Genomic DNA, 18,190 nt, shown 5'->3' with positions numbered 1-18,190 from the left:
TATTCAAAGTGTTCATATAATATATTCGTATTAATCATGTTTGCGTGATAATTGATTAAAAAGTTCTGTTTTATTTTTACTCGTACATTTTAATGCATAGTATATTTTATTAAAGAGTGTCATGTAATCTATGAAATAATTTATTTCAATCTACAGAAGAGTATTTTTTATCCACCATAACGTATTCAGTTACACTCCATGTACGTACTTCATATTTCACAATTTTTAGTAAAACTTGCACCAAATATTGTTTTATAATATTTTAACAGTATTTTAATATATTTGTTTTAATTTATGAAACATATATTTTTATTTCTAAAAACAACAATCATGATTAACCTCTAATTTCTTTTTTACGTTTCTGCATATATTTTCATAACTATAATTATAATTATTATTATAGGTATAATTATTTGATTAAATTAAAAGTTTCTAATAATATAAAACACATTTTTTATACTATTGATTACTTTTAATAAATATCAACTGTCAAATATAAGTTTGTAAAGTTAGTCATGCAGGTTAATATAAGTATTATATCGGAACACTAAATATAATTTTTTGGACTTTTAGATTTTTATAATATTATTAAATAATCGTAGTATCGGATATTATAGATTAATTTTGAAATTAAAAACTGTTAGTTATTACCTATGGTAATTAATTTCTGAGATTTTTTGAATATTTTCGTTTAAGCCGTTTAAGGTTGTTAACTCTAAACTGATCTTTTTTTATATTACTCGATAATAAAAAAGTAAAATATAATATGAAACTTAGTAAACAGTTAGATTATTTTTTGATGATAGAAAACTATAAAATACGTCTACAATATAATAAACAATAAACCAACACTGATTGATAATATTACGTAATAAATTGTGCGACCGACAAATAGATGCTGCTACTTATATCCTATATTATGTATAATCCTTAACGCGCGCTACTTTCTTCTCCTTCTAAGTGTGAAATTATTAAATGCGGTACATATTATATTGAACAGAATCAGGTGTAGTGTAGTCTCGGTCAGATACTATGGATTTTGTATTATATTAATATTTAAAATTATTTCAAAAAATTCCGTCTACGATCACCGGGTAACAATAATATGACATTAGGTAGGTACCGATGACATCATAAGATAACAAGCAACGTAATGCAATATCAAAATATAGCGATCAAATTCACACATGATAACGTATAATTACATACACTAAGTCATAACTATTTAAAGTGTTCATTTTTTTCAAAACAATTTTTTTTGCTACAATATTACATTAAATACCTTTAATCCCTTGACTAATTAAATGAACATATTCGAATCATTCAGCATTTACTGGTTACATTAAAAATAATGATTCTTTGAGTTACATTAGTTTACTTCAATTAAAATTTAAAATTATTTTAATAATTTAATAAATCCGAACATTGTACCTATGTATTAATGTTTTATTATACCTAACCACAATGTAAGTACATAATGACTCGTGAATTGGATCAATTATAAATATATTTATATATTATTTAAAACATTTTAGAATTGCACAATCACTATGTATGACCAAGGTGGTAATTAAAAAATAATAGTGTATTCTTCGTAAGCTTAAAGCTTTTATAGTTAATTATATTATTTGTTAACGTTGCCTTCACTTAACCTACGCATATTAATTTATTTGATCCACTTCCCCGCCTTTCTGTATACGTGTATAATGTATAAATCGTATAAATATTGTACACGAGCGACGATATTGTATTATACGTTGTCATACACTTACTTGTTAGGCGCTCGTCGAAATGTGTTTTGGTCTTAATTTTTCATTGCCGACCATCAATTTTATTACGTCGGTTTAAGTGAGCACAGATAGTACCAGGTAACATATGATTTTACAACTGTGCGTACACTTTTTAAACATTATTATAATATTATTGTTTAAATAAACGTTCGTTATTAAGCTTTCCACGCTAGTTGTCGACGGTTTACCTCGCGTAGTATACGTGGTATACCTACGCAGCATACGTAACTCTTTACAGCTATACAGTCGACAGTGATATCTCGGAGCTTAAACCAGTGTATAAAAAACTCGTGCTGCGCTCATATTCGTGCTGCGTTCACAAATTATTTCACCCTCTGTTTACACTTATTATTTGCGCGGGGTGGGATGGGGTGGGGTGGGTAGCGCTTCGCTCAATAGTTAAAGAGCTTTTAAATGGGTAACCTTTTGGTGGCTTCACTCACGCTATATATACTGCTCTTACGTCAATCAATAGTTTTTTTTTCTTTCCTCCTTTCCGGTTTAGTTAATTTGAAATTAAAAATGTATTAAAATGCACACAAAACGTATATGCATCATAAAAAAGTAATTAGTAGGTACATATGATTAAAATATGTAAAATGTAGACAGCACCTGTTTTACCGGTGCAATACAAGTATTCCTGGTTTTTATACCACATAATGCAATATACGAATATTTGTGAGAATACACATGTACACAATATATATATATATAATTCATATAAATAAACTTATAATATATTATATATATTATTGATATTCAAATATTGGGTTACAACAACTATAGATATGACATTATTCATAAAGTATTCTTATATAACAATATGTATTTTATATAATGTGTGGAAAAATAGCAGTAACACAAGCATTTATATATATATATATATATATACAGAGTGTTGTCCCAAGCAAATAACAATTTATTTTAAAAACTCCAGCTACCCCATGTTATTTTTTAGATGCACGTATTACGAAACTATAAGTGCTGGAATGTTTAGAAAACAAATAAACGTTAAACGAAATAAATTATTTTTTTTTTTTTTTAGATTCCTGTATGGGCGAGTACTGTATTGGTTTTACAATAAACTGTGTTTTTTCGTCCATCATTACGTTTTGAAAAGAAAAATTCACTACAATCTTTTGGGTATGTGATTTTTAATAGAAAATTTCATCTAGTTATTATTTTTTGTGAAAGAAAAAACTAAAATTACCAATAGTTTGTTAATGATTGAAAAAAAAAACTAACAATAACTGTAAATGTTTACGCAACACCAGTTTTTGACAAAATCGATTTTATGTTTTGTTAAAATACTCAGAAAGGAATGACCTTAGTGACTCGAAACTTTCAACAAATATGTATATTATTCTAGATATTATACAATTTTAAATATATTCTGTTAGATTTTTAGAGTGATTATTAATTATATATACGTATATAAATTTAATATTTTTCAAAACTCTAAAAGCTTGAAAACTTAATATAATGTTCCTGGTAATTTGTTACTATAGAAGTTGAACAATATAAATATTTCGTCCACAATGCATTTTCTCTTAAAATCAATTCATTCGCGTAAAAAAATGAAATAAAATATATATTAAAACACTATAATATTGTATACAAGTATACTGTATAGTGAGCGTCGCACCACTGAACACATATTGACTTTGACGGGGTTGACAGCGCAGTAAATTCTTTCCGCGCGCCGCCCGGTACGATTTAAGCGTCTTATCGTGTTCGAATTAAATAACCGAGTTATCTATTATTTGAACTCGATTAGCCCTGCGACTGAGATGGAGGGATTGTATTCGACTATACATTTTGGGCATACACAATTCACAATGAAATCGGGGGTATTGATTAATTTCGTGTCAGAGACGAACTTACTGCGGTCCTACACAGACATCGCGACTCCGCCGATAGGGTGCTGGTTTTCTTTCGCCAACAACACACAATATAATATATAAACATGTACAATGGTTTTATATAAGGGTGATAACAATGGTTTTAACTAAATAACTGCAGTAACGGACTGTCTACATTTAAGCGATTCTGTATGGTACGAATTGATTTTTCGTTTCTATTCGCGACTCCTCTGTGGAAATAAAACTTAATCGTTTCGACCACTATTGGGTATTTCATAATCACAATATTATCTATAACGTTATTTAACATAATTTTTGATTTGAGTTGTTCATGTCATAACAATAATAACATTTAAGTGGAAACGTCGATTGTTATCTTATTCATTTTTACTGTATAAATTACCGAATACTTTTCATGAAGTGTGCCTATAAATGAATTATTCAATCGAATCCAAATGAAGGGCACTTAAAATATTATAAGTATGTGTTTTATAATATAGTTTGATAATAATTGATATGGAAAATTAGCAAGACAATATTAAAACTGGGTTTACTTAGTTTACAACTATTATTATTTTATACGAGTTTAATAAACTTGAAATAATTTACTTTTATAATTTCAATGAAACTAAAATAAGATGGTCAAACTATACATCTGTAATTGATTATAACACAATATTTTATTTATACTTAATAAATAACCATGTGATAAATGTTTATATATTGGTAATTAATATACTTAAATAACTATAGGTTTTATAGTTTATATAATTAGTAATTATCCAATAAAATAAGTGTTTAACAAATACATAATATTTGCTAATTTCAAAATATAATAAACAAAATATTTGATAAAATTATATTATTTTACGTATTGATAATACTCAGTAAAAATCTAATAAATTTATTCATAAAAGAAAATTAATTAAGTATACAAAGAAATCAACCATACGTGCTCGATAAATTTATAATGTTTTGGTTGGTACATATCATGGAACATGGATGTTTTTAAGTAAATAATAAGTTTGTTTAGCATTTAAAGGTTATTAAAAAAGTATTGTATTCATAATAATGAAAATGAATAATCGATTTGTTGATCCACAATAAATTAAATATAGGACTATATAGATCGTTCAATATAAACTTATATAGAAATTAGTAAAGCTTCATTACGTATTAGGTATAATATATTAAAGGTAGTTATAAAATTGTCAAAAAACAATATTAACATATTATTCTATTATATTTACATAGTTTAGTTATATCATATACAAAAAAAATGTTACTCTGTTTTAATTTAAGTATAATGTAACATTATGCTATTTAACTCCGTTTGAAATAAATTATCAATTAGTTTACCTAAATGTTCTTATAATTATTTTTTTTTTCTTATATTTTTACGCTTTCTCGGGGTGACATTCAAATTAAATAAAAGAGCTAACTCCCTTAAATATTAAAATTAATTTCTGAAAGTATAATTATATATGCAACCATTAAGTGAATATATGTTAATTTCATATATGGGCAAAGTAAGTTGTAATAATTTCTAGAAAATCAAAATCAAATTATGAGCATTGCAATATATTGTGATGAAATGCACAAAAAAATAGCAATTGTATTTTCCGATATCTGAGATAGATTTCATACAGATTTAAATTATGTCCTGACTTTTCTGGAGAATGAAAATGGTATTGAATAATAAATAAATATTGTTGTTTATTGTGCCAATTTGTTTAAAGTATCATATTTTTGCTCAATTCTCTTCCTGAGATGGAAAACTTTGATAGTAAGTGGGTTGAGGATCAAATAGTTATGAAAATATATAAAAATAAAACTTATTTCATTCGTTTATATTATGATTGATTACAGCCAAATAGTAATTTGGACCTTAAGATATTGTGCAATGTTTCTTAAAATCGTTCTTAGAGAAAATGAATTAATCTAAACATTAAAAATAGAAAATAGAAGTTAGTACAGTTTTTAAATTTTTTTTTTCAAAATCCGTTGCATGATTGGTTTAGTTGTTTAATATTTAAGCATGGTATTAAACTTGAAAGATTGGATACATAGGTTGATTTAAAAAACAAGTTAGAGTGAAGTTAGGTTAAATAGTGATTGTTCGGTATCTATAATTTTGTTCGATATATCTTTATAGTTAATCTACATGCTAAGATAAAAAAATTACAAACAAAATAGATTTGAGTTTTAATAAAATGATTGCAGGAATGTGGGTTATATTTAAAACTTTAATACTTTACAATTTATTCTACTTCCCAAAAAAGTACGGTTGCTCTACAGAAAGATAAAAAATAATTCTCAAGTTAATAAAATCCGTAAAAAGATTAATATCTAAATAATATTAAATGTAGTTGAACAATGGTCGGTTTTAAAATAATATTTATAACTAAAAATGTGTAAAATTTAACTCAACCTAAATAAAAAATGAATAAATATTTAAGTTTACTTCTTATATTTCGTAGACTTTTAAGGGGTATAAGACCTCTATAAATCTCCCTATGTACACAAGTGTATTATATATGAATATTGTATATAAAAAAACTATGTACATTAAAATACCAATAATGATTTCTCAATACGTTTTATTTTTATCTTGTTAGTTTTAAACATTATATATTTTTCCATTCATATACACATTCACATTTTCTATTTATAAATAGTATAAATAATATTGGTTTAGATGAAAACATAATAATACTATAAAGAAGATTTATCAAACTATCCTAATATTATAGTCTATACTCTATTGTAATTGTCACATAGTCTCCATGACAATTGAGTGATTGCTTTCGACGATATTCGTCTTCTTTATTATATATATTACATTGATATAATTAGAAAATATTATCTATAAAATTATTTGTATACCTTTTTTGTTAATACTGTAGGTACACCTTATTTATTACATTTTATATCTATCACATAACATTAAAAAAACTGAATATTTACACGTATTTAAGTATTTTTACAAACTACGAAGTTATAAAATAATAATAATATTACTTTCAATAAATGCATTGGTTCTCAATAATCAATAGAAAGTATTTAAATTTGTAACGAAATTAAAAATGGTCTGTTTCAATATTTCAACAAATCTACTAGATCAGTATGTATTATTTTAGTTTAAATTGTATAAATTAAATACCATTTAAATAGTGATATATCCTTGATACTTAAAAAAAAAAATTAACTATATTACTATTTGACAATATATCACCATTTTCTGCGTTTACTCATTGTAACAAGAATGAGAACTATTTGAGTTTTATTATCATAACATTATTAGGTAGTTTCTTTGTGATAATTTAAATTAATTTTACCAATTTAATAATGTATACTTATACATACAGACACACTACGGTTAAGGTATACATGGTCAAAATCAGTAGGTACTAATTATATCTAAACAAACCCTAAGATTAGATTTTACCTTGGCGATTAAATTTGAAATTTCAAGGTTTAAATCGTGTTTAAGATGTTATTACATATTATAGTTAATGTATTACTATTATACAAGCAACTACGTGTTGGGGTATACAGGATTATTTAAGAATAACAAGTTTCGGACTTATAAAGGTTCAAGCTTTATGAAGGATTATTAAAATAATACCTATTTAATTAATAAAACCATAATTGAATGTGTCAAATATTTTTTGTAATTTAATTATAATGAAATCAAAAAGTAATAATCATATCGCCTTAGTAATCATTACATTACAGTTTTTTATTGTAACTTTTGGAAGTGATTAAAAGCTAAAACTGTTAAAAGAAGCAAACATTTTTTAGCCTCAATTTAAGCATGTTTTAAGGGGCATTCAAATAAACTGACACTTAATAAAATTAATACTACAGTGACTTTAGTAGAAGTATAGACCTTCTAGACTGTACAAACAAATAAAATAAAATGAAAAATTCGATAATTTAAAATCTTCTATATTATGTACACTAAAACCACAATAATCATAATTGTGTATACCATAATATCTGTATATTAAAGCAATAAGTATTTGAGCTAAATATTTGTATCAAAAATAAGGGACAAAATATATTATATAATATTTAATGCGTATAAAGAATTATATACTTGTAATTGCATTGTAAGTTATATTAAAATGTATAAAATCAGAGTTATGCTAAATTATTATAAGAGTAAAAATATATTTATTTTATAGCAACTGGATTATAACATAATATTTTAGCTTACTATACAATATACATCATCAAATAATATGATGGAAAAAAACAGTATTAGAATTTTGATTTCTTTATTTTATTTTTCACGATTTAAATTCGATTGGGTGTTTGTTTAGGCATAACTTCTAAGTTTGTATTTCAAAGATCAGTCAACATCTCGGAAAATATAATAGATTATCGTTCATATAAATTATTTATATAAAATACGGCGTTTGTTCGATGTAGTAACAAGTCTTTTTGATTCTATATATTATCCTGAAGTTGTACTATCGCACATCATAACTCATTTACTCCACGATAAAAAGTACAGATAAATTCAAAATTACGAATCCTATGACTTACATCGGCCGTGTATATCATATGGCAATTTACTTTTTGATTTTTTCATTCCTCGTTTGTATTTCATTTAAATAATTAATTTCTATGTTTTACTATTTTTATAGGCTAGACATTAATTTATATCTGAAAACAAAATACGGTTGGCGAGATTAATAGTTCCTTACGTAGCACTAAGTATTTCTTGTTGGAACCCGGAGCTAGTTTATTCTGTTAGTTGGACAGGAAATGAAAACTACCCGTGTCATGCCTTGGGTTTCTACTAGAAGTGTTTTGACCATACTGACGAATGACATATGTCCAACTGTCTGGGGCTGGGTTTTAAATACAATAAGTAATAGGTTAGTGTAGAATTGCTTTCCATTTACCGTCAGTAGAATTTAAATAGTTATCCTATTATACTGTGCTGAAATTCATTTAATTTACATTCAGCGTTCAGACTTATAATCAATCACTAATCAAGGGAGGTTCACTCACATGTTTGGTCATCAATATTTTTTGGCATAGTACCACTTTTTATCTTACACGAAACAACTTATGATTTTCGAAATGGTCGCACAAAATAAAACAATATTTATATTAAATATAATACATCTCATAAAACCTAAACAAAAACACTATTCACGCTATTATAATTTTATAATTTAATGATCAACTATCGTACTATTACTTGATAAGCCAGAATCTTGTAGGAAAACTTTTAACGCAATGCATGTTCTATACTTCCCCCCCCCCCGATCCAACTTATTCGAACTACACGTGTACCGATATGCTGTCGGGGATGTATATTATGCCATGTACATTTAAACTACATTTTTGGAACGTACTAGAAGGTATAATTCAATGTTTTTCTCGGGGGACTAATTGAATAAGTAAACAATGAACCACATATGGGTCATTGGACAATCAATGTGTCCTTAACCTAGTAAACCTTGACAATTTAAACAATGGTAAGGTTTTATTAGTATATATATATATATATATATTATATATAATATACATACATTACACAAAACACGTACACGTTTATTTACTATGTTCGTTTAGCACAAATGATAAGTCTTCGATTAAAAATGTTTTCATAATTTATGTTGCACGTAGTATTCAACTTGTGTATTTAATAATAACATCTTAATATTTACCTACCTCGTGCTGTTATAGATGTTTGTATAAAATCTACTTAATTCAGCAAAAGTTTGGACCAAAGATTAAGTTAAACGTGGATAAAGAAACTAATCATATATTATTAGTTTTATTAAAACATTATTAAAAGCTATAAATATTTAAACGTGTAACAAATCAATATAATCTTATAACTTATAATAATATCTCTTCAACTTATCGTTGAAATAAAGCCAAGGTTGTAATGAAAAATTATATTGAATTTAAATGATGTTTTAATTTTTTTAAGGTCCATCTCATAAAAAATTCAATCAAGAAATAGGTACTTTTAAAACACTTACTAAGTTTTCAATTAAAAATTAATTCAAGTAATTTATTAAATTTAGTATGCAATACTTGTAAATGGTGAGTACTAGAATACCTACATAACCTGTATTGTGTTTCAACTTTCAGTACATATTTTAATTAATTTTATACTTATATTAAATATCACATTTCTACTTTAATTATTTTAGTTACCTACCGAAAATATAATAAGTGTATTGTATGAAGGTATATCAGTGAATAATGAAATATAATGTAATGCATATTTAGTTTGGTAAAATATATTGAGTCGGTTTTTATTTTTATTTCAAACATATTTTATCGTGAAGGTTATTTTTACGGTTTTATTGAACTTTAAAGCTTAGAATTAATGGCAGTCGATTACATTTCTGCAAATATATCGCAAAGCCACTAAAGAGTCAATGGAACAAAAATACCAAAGCTTATTTCCTCATTCTTCCCTTGAAATCTCTAAACTTTATAACAATATATACCTTAGAAGTGTATGACAATAGGTATTTGTACTCTTATAGGATTTGTTGATGGTGTATTGTGAAGAATGAAAAAACATATTATACGTAAAATACTTACCTACATACTAAATACTTATATTTATAACACGATATTGATCGTTTACATAATCTATAGCGAGGTTAATTTTTACAGTAAACAAATATGACTGCTTAATTAAAACGGAAACGACGTTTTCGTGAGAAAATTTTATCACATGGAAATTTATTGAAACAAGTCAGGAACATACAGTTTGGAAATGAGCAAATGAGAAGTTTAATAAACGTATAATGTAGTAGTAATGAGTCCATACAAAATAACTGAGATTCCTGTGTATTTTATGGGTAGGTCGAAACGCTCAAACACATAACATATTTTTTAACCCTCATATAATAATATAATATCACATGTTTGTATTAGATAAAATTTATTTACAATCTGTACAAGAATTAATTGTAGTTAAACATTTATCTACATTTCATTATTATGTTTACTTTAGCTCATGTATTTATCGTACAATGCACATATTATTATAACAAACACGTATTGACGTTTACGAATGTGTGTGATTTAGGACAACAAAAAGGCTTAGATAATTAAATTCAAAAATGACTTATGTAAAAAAAAAAATAACAATTAAAAGCATTTACATATAGTTTATATTCAAGTATAATTATTAGATACATATTTAAAATACAACTTATTAAGAGTTCTAAATATTTGTCTTTTATATGTGTTATAATTTTGACATGTATGAGTTCCGGAAAAAAAGTTTTCAGTTAGAAATCGATGTATGTATAAATGTATACGTAATTATATCTTCATTTAGCTTTATCCGTCATTATTTATTGTTTTGGCTGGTTTTACAGATTACCGCTAAATTTATTTTCAATATATTATTCATATATTTTTATGATATTATTTTTATAGTCATTTTTTGTACACTTCGTGTGAAGTATAATTAAATTATTTAAATTAATCGGCTTCAATAAATTGTTGTCATACGCAATAAAGAATTATTAACGATCATAATTTTTTTTTCAGAAAATATTCCTTAAACGTTTTGCATATATCATTTACATTTTTTTTAATAAATTAAAAACTCTAAACAAACTGTTTAAATATGTTTTGCTACTTTAGATAAGTTTTCGTAATGTTTATCGAAGTATAAGACATAATTATATAACCAAAGTATATTATACACACCCAATTTCAGATTTATCACATTTCCAAAAAAAAAAAACACTCCAAACACCTCTTTTTAAGTTTGTTTGAAATTAAATTTTGAAGAAACAAATTAAAATATTTTTAAATCTTCGTAAATATTATTTAAACATATTTATTCATAAGTATATCATATATTTTTAGGTATACCTATAAAATAATCAGAATTATATCACATTGTAAGATAAAAAATAATAAGTATTTATATAATTAGAATTATTCAGTTTTAAAATTGTATACATCATACATAATTTTGTTAAATATAAAGTCCTCATTGCGTGACATATCATAATATTATTGAATTATTTAAAGTAAAAAATATAATTATTCTCTTGTGAATGAATAATACGTTTATTTGTATAACGATAGGTACACTTTTTAATACGGTCTGCTTAATATCTATATACTATTTTTAATACAGATATATTATAATGTATACATCTATTATGTTATTTGTGATGAATAAATAATAACGATTTTTATAGTAATAATAATTTATTATTATGGTTATTTAAACTAATAATAGTTACATTTCTAATGCAAAAATATTAATAACTACTCCTAATAATTAATATACATTTTCAAGTTTATGTAAAATACACTAGTTAAGCAATCTTTTTTTTTAGCCCGTAACGACGTAATAATAAACAGTTTATTTTATTTTTAACGTTTATTTAGATTTTGTAAAAATACAGAAAATTATAAAAATGAAATGAGATTTTTTAGGTTTCACATTTTTATAAAATATATAATTAATTAGAATTCATATATTATCACAACGAAAAATGAAATGAGATTTTTTAGGTTTCACATTTTTATAAAATATATAATTAATTAGAATTCATATATTATCACAACGAAAACGGTTTAGAGTAAATGTATTTAAATTATAAACAGTTAATCTTAAGTCTGACAAAACGTAGAACTTTGTTATTGTATTATACTATTATGTGATTCATAAACGTAAATCACAATGACGATATATATTTTATGATAAATAAAGTCGATTCGAATTTGAGTTAGACAAGACATAATATAGTTCACCATCAAATTCGAACATTAAATTTATTATAAATGTAAAACTTTTCAAAATAATTAATTATCAAATTGCGGTCCTCTCCCTTATTCAATTGAATGACATATCTTCATTCACATATTTCTTCCCTCTACTTAATTTTTCCTTAAGAATTCCATCCCCCTTATAATCAATTTTAAACACCGATAATTCATCTCTTAATCATGATTTATTTTCATTTCATATTTAAAGTAATTTTCAGGAGACAATATTTTTTATAATCTAAAATGCGAATAATGTTAAGTAATTTTATTAATTTTCTAAGAGCTAAATGGTTATTAAATGAAAACATTATAATATGTTTACATCTTTCTCTAAAAACTTGTAATAAGTCACTTTGCCCACAAAATATAACACGCATTGTATACCTAATAATAATAATTATAATACGATAACGGTTCATATAATATACTATTATTTTTATATATTATTAATTCGTTTAAGTTGAGTCAAAAAAAAAGTTAGTTTAGTAAATATTAATTTTTTACCTTATCGAGTTTATTTTTTTTCTATTTATTCGACTTATTGTTAACATTTTAATTTATAAAATTACGAGTTGACATAGAATCGAATCCCAGTCAAACTCAATATAGCCATATAGGTGCCTAACTGTCACTAATTTAATTCCCCTCGCACATTTTTCGTACCACTGTCCACTAGGTTAAAACGAGTATTAATTTGTAACTAGATACTTGATTTAATTATTTATTTCAATAGAAATATTTCAAAAAATTCTTAGGTACAAGTTGTTTAATTTAAGTTTATATGTCATCTCAGTCGTAAGTACGACCATTAAACCCTATCCTAACCATCTGAATTCAGGTATACCCATAAGCTATACAATATGGTTAATAATAAAAATAATAATATACAATTTGCGCAGCTAACATCAAATTATTATCATTTATCACCATTGATCTGAGATTGTTATAATAAAGTGAAGAAGAAGAAGAAGAAGAAGAAGAAAGTGGCCTCTATCGCACATTCGTTACTATAATATCTCGATAGCAGCATTACTCGTCCATTCATTCAAACCTACCCGATCTATAACCCGAACTAACCCATGCCGACTAGGTACCCAGCAATCATGTCATCGTGTCATATCGTTTTACCTGTTTGTCCTTTGCCCAGTGTCTTCTCCAACCTGTACGGACCGACGTACTGTTGGACGTCCACGGTCGTCGAGTACACGAACTGTTCTTGGTGCATGGCTATCGCGACGGTGTGCTGTTTCAATGCTTTTAGTGTGACGGTCGTCGTGGCTGCGGAACCGAGCTGATCAAAGACCGGTGCGCGCCATCGTCGCCGGTGGGACGCGGACGAGAAGCCACATTCGGAGAAGCATCTCGGGTACGGCGACGGCGGCGGCTACGTCGTCGGCGGTGTGCTCCGGTGAAGTCCGTGCACATCGGACGTGAAAGATTAACGGAAACGATACTAGATGTGAGATTACCGTTTTCTGCGGTCCAGCGGTGGTGTGTAATCGCGTCTTCACCAGTCGAAAAGTTGTCGGAATAAATATTGTAAAACCTTCGTCAACAATATTAATAATGATGACGATAACAATAATAATAATAATAATAATAATAATAATAATACGTAATAATAACGACGACGACGACGACGAATAATAAAAACGACGGTGAAAATATTTTTATTACAGCGATCGCGGAAAACGCGTGTGCGAGTACGACGCTGATCCGACGACGACTGCTGGCGACCGTCCCTTGCGCGACGCAATACACATGGTGCGCGTGCCGAACGTTTTGCCTAACTGCTTTGGTATTGCGTTTTAAACCCGGGGAGTGAAACCGCGGTATACACAGCGCGTAAGCCGCCTCGAACACATCTGCAACGGGCGGCACAGCCGGCTATCGATAGCGCGCTCGGGAAAATTATTGACGGACCGCGCGCCACTAGCGTGCGCACGCGATAACGTTATTATTATTTTATTATCATTATTGTTTTTGTCAGTATCATTATCCTATACAACACACGTACGTACATCTATACACTATAGTATCGTTGTCGCATTAATAATATAATAATATATTATTATGTATATCATTAAGGTACGTTGTCGCATTACGCGCGGTTGACGACCCCCCAACGCTGTTGCCCAAAAATCCGCAGCTACTATTTTTTTTTTATTTTTTTTTCCGTTCCTCCGCGATCGCATGGTTTTTACTATCTCGCTTCATGTGTATACGTTATTATTCGTCACGGTGAGACGATCTTTTCGCGCGCCACACCCGCGATTTATACGGTTTTTATTAGACCATTATTGTTATTATCGTTATTAGACACACCTACGGTGAGTATCGGCTAACTCGTGGTCTTCCGCGCGATCGAAAAAAACATAACCTCCCCGTACAAAGATCCATAGAGGTATGCCGACATCGAACGATGATCGATACAGGTGTACCATCGACTTAGATCGCCGGTAGTCGGGTGTTCGGGTTCTATTATAGAAATATTCTACAACGCTACGTTACGGTGCATCACCATAACAATTTAAAACTACGCGACGTGCGCGTGTGTCGAATAGACATGTGCACGCGGAATGACGTGCTCGCGTGGTTTATAAATTAAATGTTTTATCGGGTGTTGCAGCGAGAATTTTTGAAATTTTCGGAACCCACTGAGCGGCAACGTTGACGCGAAGACCGGAAAAAGCCGAGACCGACACGCGTCCCTCTACGGTGCCTTTGCAGTGAATACGGGGAGGGGCGAGCAAGCGATAAATCGTCCGCGGAAGAAGTACGAAAACGTGTGGGAAAATATTATTTCAACTTAAAATCCGCTACTCTCTGCAGGTGGTGGGGGGGGGGGCGATGGACTGGAAATAAATAATTATAAAAACGACAATTCGATAACGACCGACTCGCGGGAGGCGGCCGACATCGGCAATTATAATAGGTATATAATATAAACACGTGCGCACGACTCGAAATCTATATATTTTTTTGTTCTACGATCGATCGCGGCGATCATCGGCCATTATCGTTCCCGCGGCGAATCGATTACCATATGGAATACCATAAAATGAGGATGATTACAACATCTCTACACCTCCATAATATGCAATAATATACTGATTTTTTTGCTCGTCCGCGGTTTGAATTTTCCAGTCAAACTTGCAATCCCGCCCACGCGCATCCGAAATCCAAATAACCGTTCCGTCGTACGAGCCCCACGCACGTGTACCCACGCACGGCATATTCTGCGGTCGCCGAACGCACCCCACACGCACGCACTGCCCCGATAACTTATAGGTAAACTACCCGGTCGCCGTGTACGGGCAACATATACATCGCGGGTCGGATGAGTATGTGTGTACACGCACGCACACAGGCGGCCGGCCGAGTTAGGGGTCGGCGCGGTGTGGGGTTATTGGGGTAGGGGGTGAGAAAAAAAAACGCACCGCGTCGGGCGTGTGACGCGTGTGCGTGTGTGCGTGAATATACACACAATCGCGAAAAACGGTATACGAAAACCCGCGGCAAATATCGATTCGAGAAAACAACGCGATGTTTGGTCGATAGCCTAGCGGCGGCGGCGGCAGCGGCGGACCCTTTTCGTCGAGTAGTGTCGGTAGCGGCGCGGGCCATTGCGCATGTCTCGTCCGTCCACCCCCGTCCATGTGGCAGTAACGACACCGCCACCGCCTCTACTACTGCCGCCACCGCCGCCGCCGCCGCCAAGTCGCCGTCAAGTCGTCGTCGTCGTGTCCCCTTTTGAAAACTCTCCGTGAAAAATGATCGTATATTACGGCGGCGGTGGCGGCGCCTCTTCGAGGCCCGAAAGTGGCTCTCTCGGTTTTCGCTCCGTTTGCACACCGGCGGCGGCGGATATTGCGTGTACGGTCGTGGCCGGCGGGAACGTGGGTAGGCTAGCGGGGTGTGGGTGACGCGCCGGAGGGTATATCTTGGCCCGCTGTACAAGGGACGACGACAATATTATATATGTTGTTATTATTCCTCGTTGTGTGGAATAATAATACGCGAGTGCACACAATATAATATAATATATGTTATTATAATTTAATAAATCATTTCAAAATGATTGGTGCACGCGTCGCATTAATATAACACGCTGTATAGGTGATAATCGTACTATAAAACGCGTATACGATGGGAGAACAAGTCGCGGTACCGTCATATTGCAGATAATAAACATGTGGACACACGACATCCTTATCTTCACTAAACATTCGTTTTTAGGCCGACAAATAACGGCAGCGGACAGAGAAACGATGGCTCTCATTTGCAAATGACGGCTTCCGGGGGATGGGAAAAATAAACGAACGTATTTTAAACAACAGACAAAAAAGTCGTAACGATGTCGCCATTGTGAACAACGGTATCGACGGTGTTACATTGGCTTACGGATTTTTACACGATGTCATATCCATATAGATTTATAATATCAGTCAATGCTTGGGGCGTAGGCGATACCATAGATCGTTTGAAAATCAATTTAATGATCGAATTCCTGTAACTTCGACACTATGTGTATTCCAGTTATTTGTCATTCGTCCGCGGTCCGAAAAAGTCGGCGGTTGTCTCATTGCTCTGCTCCCGCGATGCAGTTGATTAAACAATTTAGAAAGACATTGCATGTCAATCTAGTTGTAAATAAGACGTGGGTTCGATTACAATTAATTTATTCATCTGTCCATAGGAATTTATTTGCATTTGTAAACTGACAAAATCGGCAGAAAACGTAGTAAATTAGTAACTCAATTCTTGTTTTAATATATTGTACATAATATTAAACATTGGCAGAGAGCCAGTTGCGTAGCCAAGATTTTGTTTTTTTTTTTATTTTATTGGGGTTTGGGGGCTGATAATTTATTATATAGGGGAGACTTTGGTATTTATTAGGATCCCACATATTGTGTTTTGTATACTAGGTATGCTGGGCGTATAATATTTTTGACTTTTGTAATTTGTAATTTTTGACATTTTGGGGACGGATACAGACCTTTGATATGTCTCATTTGATTTTTTTCTATCACGCAATAACATGCTTAAACCTTATCTACAAGCTCTTAATATTTTATTACCTATCCTAATACTTTCACTGTAGGTAAACTATAAAAATAACCAGTAGGTGTACCTAATATGATTATAATTCATGACAAATATTATTATATGTAATAATAAAATATATAATGCATATAAATATAATTATACCTATATGTCTCTGTTAATAGAATTCAAAGGTGCATACATTATTATATTTTTACTTGTCTTCTTCGCCAAACAAATTATATAAGGCATAAATAGTTTTAGTGTTGCATTATAATTAGCATTTATATATATATATTACTTAAATAAGTTACAGATTGGCACAAAATATATATAATGCGTACAATATCATATATAGGTACTGTATAGCAATATAAATTGACGCTGTTTTCACGCAATGATGTGTTATACCCCCTAAATCCCTACAAAATTGTAATATTATTCAGCGCGTCCGTGAGCGTTCCGTTGTCAAGAACAATATCCGCGCATGGACTATTTGTTGATACCTAGCTATACGTATTATATTATATGTATTATATAGACGATCGGTCGAAGTTTGTTACAGGAGTCACGCTTGCCTATAGAATGTTATCGTTATCGCGTATTATATTATGACAATAATTTACGTGAGTTCTCGTTGAGATCGCGGAGGTGCGTGCGCGTGCACAATTTCCCCCTGCGCGACAAGCGAAAATGTCGGAA

General features: G+C 29.9%; 1 protein-coding gene across 3 annotated transcripts in view; it reads right to left on the bottom strand.

Moving 5' to 3' along the window:
* Nucleotides 1–14,221, bottom strand: part of LOC113557217 (serine/threonine-protein kinase BRSK2) — a 99,996-nt gene extending 85,775 nt beyond the window's left edge. For 2 of the 3 annotated variants that reach the window (XM_026962604.2, XM_026962606.2), the window contains exon 1: nt 13,568–14,221. In XM_026962604.2, the coding sequence (XP_026818405.1) occupies nt 13,568–13,664 (97 nt within the window). In that variant the 5' untranslated portion in view covers nt 13,665–14,221. The remainder of the gene's footprint in view (nt 1–13,567) is intronic. The other variant, XM_026962605.2, reaches the window with a different exon arrangement.
* Between the last annotated feature and the right edge of the window lie 3,969 nt (nt 14,222–18,190).

The sequence above is a fragment of the Rhopalosiphum maidis genome, chromosome 3 (assembly GCF_003676215.2).
Source record: "Rhopalosiphum maidis isolate BTI-1 chromosome 3, ASM367621v3, whole genome shotgun sequence".
Classification (NCBI taxonomy): domain Eukaryota; kingdom Metazoa; phylum Arthropoda; class Insecta; order Hemiptera; family Aphididae; genus Rhopalosiphum; species Rhopalosiphum maidis.
This window is presented reverse-complemented; position numbering and strand designations above follow the sequence as displayed.